General features: G+C 37.5%; 1 protein-coding gene across 8 annotated transcripts in view; it reads right to left on the bottom strand.

The window, feature by feature from the left end:
- Positions 1 to 400: 400 nt before the first annotated feature.
- adgb (androglobin) overlaps positions 401 to 17,224 on the bottom strand; it is a 111,593-nt gene continuing 94,769 nt past the window's right edge. For 3 of the 8 annotated variants that reach the window (XM_062977689.1, XM_062977688.1, XM_062977671.1), the window contains 8 exons: positions 16,711 to 16,822; positions 14,052 to 14,227; positions 12,508 to 12,663; positions 9,235 to 9,337; positions 8,654 to 8,765; positions 8,230 to 8,413; positions 5,758 to 5,938; positions 401 to 1,326 (listed from right to left, as the gene is read on the bottom strand). In XM_062977689.1, coding sequence (XP_062833759.1) covers positions 1,262 to 1,326; positions 5,758 to 5,938; positions 8,230 to 8,413; positions 8,654 to 8,765; positions 9,235 to 9,337; positions 12,508 to 12,663; positions 14,052 to 14,227; positions 16,711 to 16,822 — 1,089 coding nt within the window. In that variant the 3' untranslated portion in view covers positions 401 to 1,261. Of the gene's footprint in view, positions 2,147 to 5,757; positions 5,939 to 8,229; positions 8,505 to 8,653; positions 8,766 to 9,234; positions 9,338 to 12,507; positions 12,664 to 14,051; positions 14,228 to 16,710; positions 16,823 to 17,224 lie in introns of those variants that run through there. The other 5 variants (XM_008122981.3, XM_008122967.3, XM_008122972.3 and 2 more) reach the window with 5 other exon arrangements.

Raw genomic sequence — 17,224 nt, forward strand, 5'->3', positions numbered from 1 at the left:
GCTGAAGCCATTCGATGCACAGGTGGAACTGGGCACCTGGACTCAAGAATGAACATAGAACTGAATGGCAAACTATCAGTAAACTTTCAGATGGAAAAAAACTGTGTTTGCCAAATCTTCTTCAAGGTGGCTCTTTCATACTGTAGTGACACTGCTGGGAAAGAATGTCAGTTTATTAAAAAGAAGAAGAAGAAGAAATGAAATCAGTTTTGAGAAACACCAAGGCATTGCCATTTTGGATCCTAGCCATTAAATATCTGAGGCAATACTTTTGGAAAGGATCTAGCTGTGTAACAAGAAAAGCCTTGACAAATGTCAGCACAAATACAGTACTATCTGCTGAATGATAGCCCAGATTTTTATAAAGAAACAGCTTGTGACATAGGAAGAATGAACATGGTTGATTATGTAAAGTTTATTGAACCATTCCAAAATTGTGGTGAAAGAACAAATACTACTCCTTGATACAGACTCTCAATTATTCCAAGAAAACAAGAGCTACATGCAAGCAACTTGCTATTGAAATATAAACACATATTTCTTATGGTTGAAAATACAAATTTAGTAGCCTCCAAGATCATTATCCCTATTGCTCAGTTCCAGGAAAGGAAAATAGGGTGTGCAAGTGATCTTAATGTTAAAAAGATAGAAAAATAAATGATTTCTACTGGATCTGGTAGCTATACCTATGATTTTTAATACTTCCATATGAAAACAAATCTATCACAAAACATTTCCATACTTGGAGGTCCTCTACATGCACACATATACATATATGCAAATTGCCCATTCTCAGCAAGACCGAACATGTGACTGCAGCAGGTGGAGAACAGCAAGTGCAATCTCTCAGTGATCAATTGTCATACATACTTATCCAAAAGTTGATCCCATGTAACACAATTTTGTTCCTGGGTTATAAATGTCACTTCCTAATTGGTTCTATCATAAAAACATGGGAAAAGCTTATTAAATGTCAAAACTTTGTTTTTGTGGGACATCTTGCAGCACATTTTGCTATAGATTTTTAATGAATATCTTGTAGATTCTCAACCAATTCAACATAGTTTGTGGCGGCCACAAACATGAAATTATGTATTTTGATATGACTCATGGATAAGTTGAAGGTCATTCCACAAAGAGGGGAAAGCACAAATGCTCTCATGGTGCCAACCACTTTGGTTGCGGCCATTTCTCTGTCCAGGCATTCAAAAACACCCGAAGTGGCATCACAATGCAGAGAATAGAGGGGTTGGTGCTTCTTTTAGGTTCTTCTGGGATGGACTAAGGTCTCTCCTTTTGCCATTCTTCTCAGAGAAGGGCATTGTTCTTTTAAAAAAAACAAATTAAGGTACAATAGTTCCATTGATCTATGGATAGGTTGGTGAGGTTTTTTTGGGTTGATTTTTGACTAAAATTTCTAGATTTATACGTGAACATATAGTGCAATGTCAATTGTCGCATTTGCACCACATCTTAGCATATTGCTACCACTTAAACTGCCATGGATCATCCTGTGGAATTCTGAGATTTCTTCTTTTGTGAGGTATATTAGAATTCTCTGCCCGAGAATTGCCTGTAGCAATGAAATTTAATGTGGCATTAAAGTGCTGTAACTGTGAAGTGTGAGAGAGTCCAATGATACAGGATTTCCATGTGCTCATTCTTCTAGTAGTGCATATTTGTGTATGCTGTAAGAAAGGGGATTTGTAATGCACAAAAGAAAACAGCATCCTGTAATAATTGTGATATCTATCCACAGAGCCTTTTCCTGGCTAAGCTCACTGATCTCTGGGGCAGAAGACAGATGGACATAAATCAGACATTAGGAATGGGAATATACAAAAACCAGTTGTACAACACTTCAATTTTCTTGTGCATTCAATCTTGGAAGTCAGAACAGTAGTTCTTAAACAAAAAAAAAATACAAAGGAAGATTGAAAAAATAAATTGGAATCAATCCAAAAACTGCAGTCTACTGACAGAAGATTGATCAAAAACAATGGTTTCTGGGCATATTATTCTTATTAGGGTACTAATTCATGAGGGCTCTCTTGGCCAGTTTATCACATCACCTTTCTGGTTCCCAGGCAGCATCACTCTTCAGTCCAGTAACTCACTTCACCATTCACATGGTCCTGCTGCATATCTCAAACAAAAAATATAGGCATTACCTTTAAAATTAATCTGAATACCTTTAACTACCCAGAAAGCAGGTGAAATGTATTAAACAATAAACTGGCCAGTCTCACTTAGCAAATCCCCAACAAAACTGGGATTTTGCTCACTTTTCTCAATGGCAGAACAAAGCTAGATTGATCAGGTTCTTTTGAAAGAGAATTCCTTCAATGGCTCCTAATAAAAGGACTTAGCTCATTGCTGTCAATAATTTCACTTCCTGTGAAAAGCTAAACCCCATTTCATGATTTTGGCGTATAACAGAGGGGAAGAGCAGTTGTGGGCTAAATCCAATTTCTAATCCCAACCACAATAAACCTATTAAAGCAATTGCCCTGCCTAGTAACTGGATTTAGACCAAAGGGCTTTCTAGAAGTACAGCCAATTTCCCACCATGTGTTTTAGAAGTGCTGTAGCAAATTTGTCCTGTCTCCTTTGGTACCATTATGATTAATATTGCTTTGCTCAGGATTCCTGTTGCATAGAACTCATTGTGAAAATCATTTATTGTCCGATTAAAATTTCTCAAACTACTCTCTCCTTTTTTGTTTTTTATCCTTTTGTTTTTATCCTTATTTTCTGCTTGCATTTCTATTATGGAAATTTGCGCTTTATATAGGCACCTTTGTGAAAACCATTTATTTTTGCGAAGAAACATTATCTAATGTGTGCTTTTTCACATTATGTGTTAACCATGCAGATGCCCTACTGGATTGTGTGTCATCTTTCCTGATCTGGTATTCTATCTTAGCAGTTCATCATTCCCTGGTTGGCTGCATGAACAATCCACTCTCATGTGGGATGTTTGTAAACCCATACTTCATGGATGAGTGTGGCTGCCCCTTACCTGGCTGTAACACTATCCTTCCAAATGCCACCTGAACTGAGCTGTATTTGTCAAGCTTATTGTGTTTTATGGCTGTGGTAGGGTCCTTTCAACCTACTGCCCTACGTGTCCTCTCCATTGAAGAGGACACCTGGTAGACTGTTGTTGAAACCATGAACCTAGTGGAATGTACCCACACAGTCCTAGTTTATTTATTTATTTATTACAATATTTATATCCCGCCCTTCTCACCCAACAGGGGACTCAGGGCGGCTTACAATAAAACACACATATAAAAACTCTACAATACACTATAAATCAGTTAAAAAATTAACTTACATAAGACATTCATAAAACACATTATAAAATACAGATAGGCGTGTTCAAGTTTAAAAGACTGGGTCTGTCAATTGAGTTCCAGCATACATAATAGTAATTAATGCTGCTGATTCTTATTCGAAAGCCTGTCCCCACAACCAAGTTTTAATCTTCCTACGGAAGGATAGGAGGGAGGGAGCCTGCCTGACTTCACTGGGGAGGGCGTTCCATAGGCGGGGAACCACTACTGAAAAGGCCCTGTCTCTCGTCCCCGCCAGACGCACCTGTGGACATGCAAGGAAAGATAGTTCTTTGGACATGCAAGGAAAGATAGCATAAGCCGTATAGACCTGCTTTGCATGGCCTTTTTAAGTGTGCAGAGTGCTACTATCCTGGAAAAACACTTCACCCCTTCTCTAGCATTTGCATCCAGAAATATAATATTCCGCTGGTTCTACCAGCCTTCTGCTCTGCAGTCTACATCTTTATTTCTATTCTCTTTGAAGTTCTAGACAATGAGATGGAAACATCTTACACAGGAGTAAAAAGATAGTGACAAGGGAACCAAACTTTGAAGCTAATGTTTGTGCTACTGGAGAGAAATGAAATCCAAATTTAAACTCCTGCAGCTCAACTAAACAGAATTAGCTTTCTTGATTTCTTTCCAATTCAGATCAATCAGACTTGTCTTGACACACTGATCTTCATTGAATAATGCTTGTAGTTTTTAGCATTATCCTTCTTGGACAACTGTTCCAAATGATGTTCACAATTAGCTGGCTGTATATGAAGTATTCAAGAAGAAGCAACAGATAATATTTTCTCATGATGAGAAGAGATCCACATTTTTGTAGAAAGCCATTGTTCTGGTTCTTTGTAGCAATTTATGACATTATAAAGAGCACAGTGTCTCCAAACACACCAAATAGTAACTGACATATTATATGAGCATTATTTGTAAGCATCTAAGGATATTCCCTTTCAAAGGTAAATAAGAGTGCTTATTCTAAAATGAGTTAGCAAGGAAGACTATTGTTAAGTATTGTGAATGAGAATATCTAGGCAAAATAAATTCTTGGAAAATGCTTTACCACCAGAGGTTATCTAAAAGTTAATTTTGCTTATATATCCTCATTCACTAGAAATTAGAGAATCTTCTAAGAAGAAGGATATTGCTAGACATTTGTCCAGGCTATTCCCTGCAATGTCCTTATTTAAAGAGATGGTTACTTCTGAGTATAAGAGCTGGGAAAGCCTGGGTAGCAGAACCCTCAATAGGAACAGAAAGAGGCTTAGATGATACCAGACCCTTGGGCTTTTTGCAACTGCACAGAGCTGAGGTGAGAAGAAAAAATCCATTAAATGACATGTTTGCATCGCTTGTAAAAAAATTGCTTCAGATATTATGAAAACCTCTAGTTTTCAATATCATTTTTTTCAAACTATGCAGTTAGATGTTTCTGGCATCTGTGTGGCTTAATCTAGACATATTTCTGATACTCCATCATTATTCTGAAAATCTTAATTTTTTGTCTTTTTTAAGAGCCTGGCTGAGATCATTCCAATAACATTTTTCAACTCTACAAAATGAATAGATAACAGTGAAGGTTCCACCTGAACATTAGGAAGAACTTCCTGACCGTGAGAGCTATTCATCAGTGGAACTCTCTGCCTTGGAGTGTGGTGGAAACTCCTTCCTTGGAGGCTTTTAAACAGAGGCTGTATGGCCATCTGTCGGGGGACTTTGATTGTGCTTTTCCTGTATGGCAGGGGGTTGTACTGGATGGCCAATTGGCGTCTTCCAATTCTTCTATGAATCAGCAATTCCAGTATTGGAATTTCCTATGAGAATTTTTCTCCCAAGCACAAGCTTGTTCAAATTATGTGTACCCACATACATACGTATATACTTCATTCTGTAGTTTCAGCATGAGTGTTTCTGTGCCAGGTTTGTAAAAATAGTGAACATCTAGCTAAGGGCAGTCTGGACTTTGGTGAATAAGAAGTGCAGGGGGCAATGGGAGGGTTTAAACGTTTCTTTTATCAATTTGTGCCTTAATAATATATTCAATTTTTGGCCCAGCAGAATGACCAAGGGGCAAAATACTCTTCACTCTCACTACACTTTCTTTTCTTTTTTTATTTTAGTTCATTTTGAAAACAAGCTGAAAATGCTGAAAGGCATGCAAACAATTTCATTGTAAACAGTTATTTCCCTTAAGGGATAAAAATCAATTGTAAAAAAGTTAATCATACAATTTTAAATCAGAATCATCATGTTAAAAAGGATGATGTAATAATAAATGAACTTTGAAACAACAATTGTAACAAACCAAAGCTATAGTCTGTAAAATACTGTTAAAAACAATTGTTCAATTTCAAATTAAAGTAGTTTGTGCAGTTGATTTTCAGCAAAAACTACTTTTTCTTCCCTTTACCTTTTGCACCTTTGGCTCCCTTTTTTTTCTGTACATCTGGGGTTTTCTTCTCTTGCTCTGCTCGAAGGGCGGCTTCTTCAGCTGCTAAGGCTTCTTGCCTTAAACGTTCAGCTTCTAGCAGCTTAGATCTGTATGCTTCCCGGATACTGAGAACCCTACCTCGTGCTTCATCCAAGGATGCCTAGCCAAAGACAAATATGCCCATTGAGGGCTAAATCAGTCTTTATGTATACAATAAGTATAGGTGTCTCTCTTTAGTAATATTGTTAAATGACTCACTAGTTCCTGGGATCTGTATCTATACAATTAGATGGAATCACATTTTCTCCCATTTTTACTACTTAGTTGTCCATACTATTTAGCAATCACATATAGCAGAACTTGTTTTTTACTTTGTCAAATGTAAATCTATGGTATACACCTTAGAAAAGGGCAACATAGGTCTTTTCATAACTCGTATTTATTTAATTTGTTAGAACAACAAATATTCTGACATTTTAATATTTTAAAAGGCTTTTTAACATTAATTCTGATTTTCTTGAAGTGCATGGGTGGAAAGGCACTTAATTTAGAAAACCACAATAAATTCAAATATGTATGCAGTTAAAATGAAATTTAAAACAAACAATAAATAAATAAGAGCGATAAGAAAATGGTCTGCTTGGATGCCTTCTTTGTCTGCCAGAGGGAGAACAAAAAGAAGGCCAAGAAACCTTTCCTTGAAAGGGACTTCCTTGGCCCATGATCAGCCCCACCTAGACCCCTGAGAGCAGTGAGACCAAAAGGAAAGGCCTCTCTAATGGATAAAAAAATACCCAGGCAGGCTCGTATGGGACAATATGGTAGCCCAGTTACAAAAAGTATTTTGATTTCTCCTGGAAATTGACGAGTAGTCAGTGAAACTGCTCTAAAATCCTTGTCACAACATTTTAGACCAGCTGGTATTCTGGACAAACTGAAGTTTATGAACACTCTTGAAAGGCAGGTCTGTGCAGAGCACATTGCGTGCTTGCTAAGACAATGTTTCATTGTAGTTGGATCCTAAACCTCCAGCAAACACACAAATATAGTGGAGCCTCTACTTAAGAGCACCCCAACTTAAAATTGTTTTGAGTTAAGAGCTGTTGCTCAGCCCGGGGTTCACTTTGATATAAGAGCAGCATTTTGAGTTAAAAACTAGCGCCAGCGTGCGAGGGAATGTTAGTGCGAGAGTACAGGACATCATTCTCCGTGCCTCGTGCACTTGTCCGCTTTGGGAAATTGCTGTCTGCTTTGCTACTGTCTGCTTTGAGAAACTTTGGGTTGCTTGATTTTGTGTGGCTTTTATTCCAGGTATATTTGACTTCATGAAGAGAGAGAGCAGGAGAGAGAAGGAGGCTAGAATGAGTACAGAATGAAGAAAATGATGATTCTGCCTCTTCGCCTTGAGTTTTGTGCTTTCTTGCAACAATTTAGTGCTTCTACCGTTTGATCTTTCTTTTTTATTGTTCCATGTGAATGTGCATTTGTAACTCTATGTAACTCAAGTTAAATTCTTACCAGATTTTCTTATGAAACAGCTTCTTATCCTATTTGAATTAAGTTTCAGTATGTTTATTCTTATTCAGTTCACTGATTATCCTAGATCAAAACTAGAGTATCTTAATTAGATTTACATAAATAATAGTGTAAGATATACGTGTCACCAGTAAGTTATCTGTCCTCTCACAACTGAAAGTAGATTACAATGTTTCTGTTACCTGTCATCAGGAAGAATTCTGCATACCAATGCCAAAATAGCAATGAATAGTTGTTAAGATGAGGTATATGAAATTATTTATTTATTTATTTATTTACAGCATTTATATTCCGCCCTTCTCACCCCGAAGGGGACTCAGGGCGGTTCACATTACACATATAGGCAAACATTCAATGCCTTTTAACATAGAACAAAGACAAACAAACATAGGCTCCGAGCAGGCCTCGAACTCATGACCTCCTAGTCAGAGTGATTCATTGCAGTTAATTGCAGCTGGCTTGCTCTCCCGCCTGCGCCACAGCCCAGAAAAGCAAGGATAGACCATTATGGAAGACAGTAGTGGTGCTGAGAGCTACCATCATAATGAAACTAATGGTATTGTGGGATATGCAGAATGTATCTTCGTATGCCTAAAGCCCAGACAGGTTATTCACACAAGGTTATTATGTCTAATAAACAGATGTAGATCACTGAATGTTTTTAAAATGTGGCCTTACAAGCTTTTTGTTCATACATGGTTTTGGTTTTTGTTATAATCACATATACTTTTCCTTCTAAAGTCAGTATGTCAGATTTGGAAAGATGACAAAAACAAAAGTAGGACAAATTAAATTTATGAATTCATGGAGAAAAATACCAACTGGTTAGAGTCTCCCAGCCAAAACAAAACTGGCATGCATGTTAAAGAGTAGGAGTAGGATGCCAACTCAGACAATTAGCAGATCTAGACTTACTTGAAGATCCTCATACATTTCATGTACATTTTGCTTTAAGCGGTTCCTAGCCATGTGCTCTTTTTGTCTGTGTTCCAGAACCAGCTCTCGAAATTGTCTAAAGAGATTGATTTCTACTGCCTTGCGCATCTCTTGCTCTTGAATAATAGACTCATTCTTCAGCACAGGCTCGGGCAGTGATTTTCTGAGGGTAAAGTAAACATTATATAGCTCTCTTCAAAATGCTGCAACTATGTAAAATTTATTTCATGGCTCTCTACACATCAGGTGTTGTTCTATGAAGAAAGGTGAAGATACAGGGACTTGCTTATTATGAAGCACAAATCAACCAGCTGCTTAAAAATATTTCTTAAATTTTACATTTGAGTATTTATTTAAAAAGTGTGTTGGCCGAAGGTTAAAAATGGCATTTGCTATGATTTACCGAATGTAAGGGGTGAAATCTGGAGCCTCCTGTTCTTTTCGCTGAGTTCCTAAGCTTGGTTCAGCCACAACTGGAGGGGACACCATTGGTTCAGAGGCAGGAGAAAGAGATGCTGGAAAAATCACCAAAAGAATCATCATTCCCCAAATTCTCACTTTCCAAAAGATTTAATAGAAATTCACCCAAAGTGACCCAGAAAGATATATGTGTGTGTGTGTGTGTGTATAAAGGAATAGCTATTGACTATGATCCAGTGTATCATAAAGTGGTATTGCCTTCTTATATACCCAAGAAGGAAGAGGCCTTTTTGACATTTGACATTTAAAAACACCTAACATGGGAAAGAGAAGGGGGAGTGCTTGCAAACTTATACAGTATTTCCTCGTTGTGTTCTGAGACTTGATTATAGCCTAGATTCTGCCAAACACACAATCTGACAAAAGACACTTGTTAGTCTCATTTTGTGGCACACTATTTTTCTTCCCAAGAATTTCAACCCTCTGTGAAAACGCTACACCTGAGAACTTTTTATTTCAGGTTTTTACAGGCAAGATGTTTGTGTTGTGTAGGCATACACTTGCCTGTTTCTCCAGAGCCCACTGATGTACTGATACTACCAGCTTCAGACACCACAAAGCCTTTCTGCATGAATTTCTTAACAAACTGCATGCGCTCCTGAGCAGCCTAGGGAACAGAAATTTATTACAAACAATTGAAAGACACTGAAAGCTATAATAATTACTAAGCCAGTTTTGAATTTACATTCAAAACTATGTAAATTTTATGTATCAATATTGAGATTATATGTGTCATCCATACAATAATGAAGCTGATATAATTATCTCAAAACATTTCTAATATTTTCGCCTTTTATGCATTTTAAGATGAAGATTTCAAAGACAATGCCATTCACTGGCAATTGAACAACTCAATCCATTTTTGGGCTAGTATTGTGAACAGACTTAAAACAGCAGGGTGATTTTTGTGTTCAGATGTTGTGCACGAAACAGAAGCCATTTGTTCCATTCCCTCCCAAAAAAGAGAGTTATACTCATTTGTTGGTTAGGATTAAAAGTAAGACATATAAATCTTCAGTTTTTTTGAAGTGACATTCCACTTCCGTCCTCATGTGAATTTGGCAGTTGCCTAAAGCAGGCCAAAGTGAAATGACTGGGAATAGGTTTCTTCTTCTGTGTAAGCTCTGACCTGTGGCTCTGCAATGAAACTGTGCAACATCATGAAGTCTTTTTAAATGCGAAATATGTTTCCAAAAGATACCAAATGAGTTATAGGTGGCAGCACATTGATGGCTAGGAGTAGAATATTATATACAAATCAAAATTATGAAAATGAATCAGATCACTTCATTACAGGGCTTCCTGTAAAATTGGTTAAGATGGATTTGGTACCTTTTGGAAAAAAAAGCTCTACAAATATCTTTCTACATCACTGTGAGGCCTTGGCTCACCATATTGGGTAGAAAGCTCTTATAATGGTGCCCAAATTGAGATACAGCCTATGGTATGTATTGGTGCATTAAAAGCTCATTGATATAATACAGTACATCTCGAAGAACTACTGCCAGAGTAGATAACACCTGGCACAAATAGCCAGATCTAGCATAATGTAGTTCCCCGTTACTCATTTTGTTGTTACTGCTTAAATGACACTTTCACATATTTATGGTGGCCCATGGAAGCTCAGTGTCTTTGAAACTGGATGGGCACTATGATCATGGATGTTCTGTATGTACACTGGCAGCAATATGTAACGTATGGCCAATTTTGGATTTGGAAGCTTTGTAATTTAATTATTTCAACATGTGATGAAGTCTTCCCTGGCGACTGGAAGATGAGTAATTGAATTGAAGCACACACGTGGGTGAATGATTCATGTCACAACATTCAGATGCTGGGCTTAGAATGACAGAAGCCAAAAAAAGCAGTATTTTTCTTAGAGTATGGCAGTAAGAATTGTTTAACTGCTAGATGTTAAAAACACCCAAAACTCCCTTTGATATATTAACAAAATATGAAGAGAGTTAAAACAAAATGTTTTGGAAGCATTTGTAAATGAGAATGGATTAGCAATGCTCACCAAAAATACGAGTGATAAAGTCAGCATTTGCAACTTATACAATTGCTGTTTTTCTTCAATAATATTAATCTCAGTTAAGAATGTAAAAGAACCGCTGCTGAAATGGACCAGAGGTAACATCCATTCAGCATACTTATTCCCACAGTGATCAGCAGTTCAGCACAATGCCAAAGCACTGGAACTACATATATGACTGATTGTTCTGTAGATGTGATAACACAGTTCCTGACAACCTGGTTCAAATCAGAACACAAGATAAAGGTCAGGCAAGGAAAGCAGCAGCATCAGGATGTGGAAGGAGAAAGAGGGAGATAAAATGAGTAGGTAATGGTAAGGGCAACCACATTGCTAATATAATGAGCCATAGCAGATCATGTTACCCTTATTATGAACTAACATTTTAATATTATTTCTTAGTACAATGCAGTCTTATGCATATTTATGCAGAAGTAGGCAGGTTTCATTGAGCTTAATGGGGCATTACTCCCTAAATGAAGTCTTAGACTTGCAGTTTGATTATACACGCTTATGAGAACTCCTTTAACATATGAATATTTCAAATTAATTTTCAATGTATTAGTACATTAGTACAGACAGTAACCAAATAAAACAGCTGTATTGTACATGCCAGAACCCAAAGAGACATATCACCTAATTTTTGGAGACTCTGGACAGCCACAGCATACATCTTGACTTCGACTTGTGGCAACTGGAAATAATGATGGTTAACTTCTGGTAACCCTCTAGACCAGGGGTTTTCAACCTGAGGGTCCCCAGATGTTTTGGCCTACAACTCCCAGAAATCCCAGCCAGGTTACCAGCTGTTAGGATTTCTAGGAGTTGAAGGCCAAAACATCTGGGGACCCACTGGTTGAGAACCACTGCTCTAGACTATTTTAGAAGGAAATTTTGGGTATTTTTGGGATGGTGATGGGGGGGGGGGGAGAACTGTTAGGATGACCCCATAAGAATTATTTTTCACACTGAAAAGTATTTTTTTTTTGCTAAAAAAGCTACTTATTTTGGTAGAATTTTGGGAGCCATGTGCCAGGGCTTTCAGAGGTCCCAAGAACCAGACAAGATCTCTCAAAGAGAAACAATGGATGCAGAATTCATACTCTTGTCATACATTTCTTTGTGAGTCAGTGGTAAAGTCAGCACAATAGCTGTTACTACCAACCTGGATGATCTTCCTAAATCATAGAAAAGTCTAATGAAAACTTTAACATTTAAAATGTTGATCTTTTTTCACTAGAATACAACAATGGAAAATCAGGGTATTTACTGTATAGTTTCCCATTATTTATCTAAAGCAGTTTCTTGGCTCAGTCTCAACAACAATCCTGCCTCATTTAGCACTGTGTTTGATACTTTTTTTTTTCGAGTCAGGAGCAACCGGAGTTGCTTCTGGAGTGAGAGAATTGGCCATCTGCAAGGATGTTGCCCAGGGGACGCCCGGATGTTTTGATGTTTTTACCATCCTTGTGGGAGGCTTCTCTCATGTCCCCGCATGGAGCTGGAGCTGATAGAGGAAGCTCATCCACACTCTCCCCAGGTGGGATTCGAACCTGGCAACTTTCAGGTCAGCAACCCAACCTTCAAGTCACTTAATCCACTACGCCATCTGGGGGCTCCTGTTTGATACTGACAAATCACTACAAGGAAGTGAATGGCATTTCCACAAAGCAAAGCAAACCCTGCCAGCTCTCAGAAAGTTTTTTTCTAAATGTTTACGTAATTGGGTAAGCCCCCATTACCTTGACAGCCCTTCCTGGCTCCGCAGCTTCCCATGCTTGCTTCATTGCTTTGATCTCATCTGCTCTCTCTGTGTCTTTCCTCACATCCAACGCTTCTATCTCTGGTTGTTCTGCGACTAGACGCAAGATCCAAAAGGGCTTGTTTGGGTCAGATTGCTGGAAATAAAGACAGATTAGGGGGGGCATATATTGCTTTGGATCTCTCAACAAGATGCTGTAGAAAGCTGGTGTGACCTAATAATGTAAATTGCTCCTCTGATGCATGTATGTCCAGCTTTGTAAACCTAGTTGCCATCTCACATGACTTAACTGGTGCTGTGATCTGCAAATATCTTATGGCAGACAACAGTAGTACTGAGTAAAGTATGGCTGGATATAAATTAAGCCAACTTTGACTTCCAGTTTTAAAATCTAGTTTCTAAAATGGTGCTTAGAAGTACTCTTAACCATGATTAGTAAAAGGCTAACAAAATGCTAAAACATGATTAACACAGTGACAAGAGGAATGTGTACAAGTGGCTGGGAGGAAAAAGTCTGCAAAATTGCATGTCCTGATAACAAAACCATTAGTGTTTTGGTAGCATTCTGTCTTTACTGGCCCCTAATCATTTGTAGAACATAAGTGGCCTTATGAAATTTCACCTTCCCTATCTACTAATAAAAAATAAATATCTCCTGCATGTGGCTATTTACATCCGTAATACAGTCACTAACCATTGGTTTGAAAAATCTAGTAACTTTTTTTTAAATGAACATATTTCTGTATTACTATTTGCATGTCTCACTTACATATGCTTTACCCATAAAGACTAAAAAATATACCATAAGATACAGAAGGCATATGCTCAAGGCATTTCCCCTCTTACTCTCCCTTAATATTACTAATATATTATATATTATAGTGCAGGCATGGGCAAACATTGGCCCTCCAGGTGTTTTGGACTTCAACTCCCACAATTCCTAATAAGTCTAATAAAGCTAGGGGGACCCCGTGGAGCTTTTGTGGAAAAATATCACTTATCCACCTGAAAGAAATGGGCTGAAACAAGTAATGACTGACGAACTTAAATAGATTATCAACTGATGGGCAGCAGAGAACACTTCAAAATATGGCAATACAAGTGGGGTTTTATAGAATTGGAAATCTAATCTAATAAGGGCTGATGCTGGTGTAGGGGAGATGATAATAACAGTGGATGATATTTGGGCTATTTATTGGTGTGGAGGGATTTTGATTTTTATCACTGTGACATTCATGATGCAAATAGTGGTTGGCATTAAATTTTAATTACTTCAGCAAAATTAAGAATTACATAATGTGCTTTCAAACAGTAGAACATTTTGCACTCTGTTTCATTACACAGTATGTCAGGATAGCTAGAACAAAACAAAGAAGAATTTTAGCCCTTATACCAATTTAAAAAGAAAAACAATCACCATGAGAACCACATATTTTAAATCATATTTCCTATCCACTCCTAGACAGAAACTGGAGAAAGATACCAGACAAAACAGTGGAAAATCTACAATTTATTTATTCCTACCTGTGATTCTGGTCTAATGGTAGATAGAGGCTTTTCTTTAAGAGCCTTGTCAGTTGTTTTTTCCTTTGTTTTTCTAGTTGTCTTGGATGACCCTGCAGATTTTTGCCCTTCCATGTTGCTGTGAATATCTGGATTTAGGACTGATACATTCTCTTCATGTTTCTCAGCAGAATGAGCTTCACGCAGTCAATTGGGTTTACATGATAACAATGACAATCACATTAACAATATTACAGGGATTAATTAACTTCTATTTAGCTGGACATTGTTTTAATTATGACTGGCACATTTGTGCAGGAACATCTACATACTATCACTGCTACAATGACATTCCCTGAAGCTGCATCCAATATCACATGACTGGTACTTTGCTTATATGACTTTTTATACCATCTACATCCACAAATCTAACTGGTGCTAAAAATTAATGAAGACAGAACAATAGCAACAAGTCATCAGGAGGCAGAGGAAGGACAATGGATTGCAAATGATACCTGAGAATATTTTTGTAAATTTATTTCCCTTAATCTATATAGTGTATTTAATACTTTTATGATTTGTGGGAGCTAATCAAAGCAATATTAGGTCAGAAAAAACAAATTCTGAAGACTGAGTTGATAGCCCCGACTCTCCAATAGAGCAGGCACACAAATAATGGGCCTTGCTATTTTGAGACACAGGTGTTAGCATACTCTTTGAAGTCCCAAATCAAAGTCTAGCAGCATAAAGGAGATAAGGGAGAAAGTACAAGGAAGACAAGAAGGACACAGGTAGAACTATTGTAACCAGGAATGATAAAAGCCCCTACACAGGTGCCTAAACTCATCCCAGTGAATATGTGAATAACACCACTGAACCACTAGGAAAGGCATAGTACTGCTGCCGCCTGTCAATGCTGCTGTTTCTTTCCACTTTCTCTCAGGAAACAAAACTGCAGAGATTATTAGTGCCAATATTAATATGCTCATCTTTCCACCCCCAGCGTCATATTTTCTGCAAACCCTTAAGTTAGCCTTTAATGGTTCAAGACCTCTACGTTAACTTCTAAGACTCTGAAACATTCCTCGGAGTAATGCTTCCACCAGTACTTTAAAACCCTTTAAAATAAAGGTTTAAGCAGATATACATGTTTTAAGGTATCCAAAAATGTAAAAAGACAAAATCATTGTGATGCAGAACTATAATAGTTTATTTGAAATATATGTCAATATTTAATGAATCCCTATAATCTGATATAGATGTATAGTGCTGTGGAGAAAGTTTGCCATCGGAGGCCCCTGCTGGAAATGAATATTCCTGTTTTTGGATCCAATCCACTTTTCCAAGCTATTCTTTTTCATAATAGCCTGATCAGAACTATCTAGCTCTTATAGTTACAGAAGTTCATCAATAAAGAGGCTATTTTTCTAGGTAATTCGTGATTGGTGGTAAAACAACTAATGGACATATCACTTTCAAGCTAATCTGAATACAAACAAACTGTAGATGGCACTGCTGTCTTATATCTCTGAAGAACTGAAGTAGTTTAAAAAAAACCCATTTACACAAGACAGATTTCTAGAAATCAGCAAGTGACAAGCAGGTTTTGGCAATGCTTTAGACAGCAATATCACCTAATGAAAAATATGTCTGCGTTTATATCTAGCATATTTTCAACTTTGCTTGGCAGTTCCTCTCTGGATGCAAGTTTTAAAGTAAAAACCTCTCCAGAATGTTCAATGCAACATGGGAGTGCTGTAGCAGAAGAAGTGTCAGAGTCCTCTGCTGCATTGTCACATGTCAATATAAATATTCTCCAGGAAGCATTCCTGTGATTTATGAAACAATTAAACAAGAAATGTACTGCCATCATAGTTCTGATAGTGGAAATTTCTCAGAAAAATGCCTCAGAAAAATCCTGCAAATCTCTTGGGAAGACAGGTGGACAAATGTCAGCGTGCTGGAAGAAGCAAAGACAACCACCATTGAAGCGATGCTCCTATGCCATCAACTCTGCTGGACTGGCCACGTTGTCCGAATGCCCGATTACTGTCTCCCAAAGCAGCTACTCTACTCCCAACTTAAGAATGGAAAACGGAATGTTGGTGGGCAGGAAAAGAGATTTAAAGATGGGCTTAAAGCCAACCTTAAAAACTGTGGCATAGACAGTGAGAACTGGGAAGCCCTGGCCCTTGAGTGCTCTAACTGGAGGTCAGCTGTGAACAGCAGTGCTGAGGAGTTCGAAAAGGCACGAATGAAGGGCTTAAGGGAGAAACGTGCCTAGAGGAAGGAGTGTCAAACCAACCCTGACCGGGACCACCTTCCACCTGGAAACCGATGTCCTCACTGTGGGAGAACATGCAGATCAAGAATAGGTCTCTTCAGCCATCTATGAACCCACCCGCAAGACACTAGAAACGGAGGACCATCATCCTCGGCCTATGAGAGATCGCCTAAGTAAGTAAGTAGAAATTTCTCTATTATGCAACTATAATCATCATCATCATCATCATCATATTTATTTATTTATATATTTATTAGCGACATTTATATCTTGCCCTTCTCACCCCGAGGGGACTCATATTGTACTTTCCTCTCTTAAATGGGACAAAGGAGTTTATCTTACTGAACTTTGTTTTATTTAGCAAATACATTTTAAACAGATAAGACTTTGACTTACCTTTTATTTCATTTTTTTCTAATTCTTTCAATGCCTGAACGAATACCATTTGACTTTCTGTAAGTGACCAACTATTATGTAACACTGAAGCTTGTATAATGTATTTGTGAGGCTGAAAATTCCAAATTGAATGTATTATTATAATTTCATAAGTAGAAGTCATTATGGTATATTAGTAACATGATTTTAGTGATCATCATCCCTTTAGTAGCTGAATTGGATTTCTATGGTGGGAGGAAAAGGGGAATGAAAGAGAGGGCAAAGTCAAGATGTTTCAGGAATCTAGTTGTTGTAAATCTATAAAAAAATAACCAGACTGGGCCCCATTTATCTTAATGCTTAAACAGGAATTTAGCAATCCTCTGGACTGTATCTTCTGAAAGTTGCAAATGAGTTGTTGGGCAGTTTCAGACATAGCTATCATTAAAATATGTTAAGAAAGAAAACAATAATTTAAATATATTTTGAATGAATTTTTTAAAATGCTGATTCATTTGGAAATACGTGAAATTAT

This window comes from Anolis carolinensis, chromosome 1 (assembly GCF_035594765.1).
Source record: "Anolis carolinensis isolate JA03-04 chromosome 1, rAnoCar3.1.pri, whole genome shotgun sequence".
NCBI lineage: Eukaryota > Metazoa > Chordata > Lepidosauria > Squamata > Dactyloidae > Anolis > Anolis carolinensis.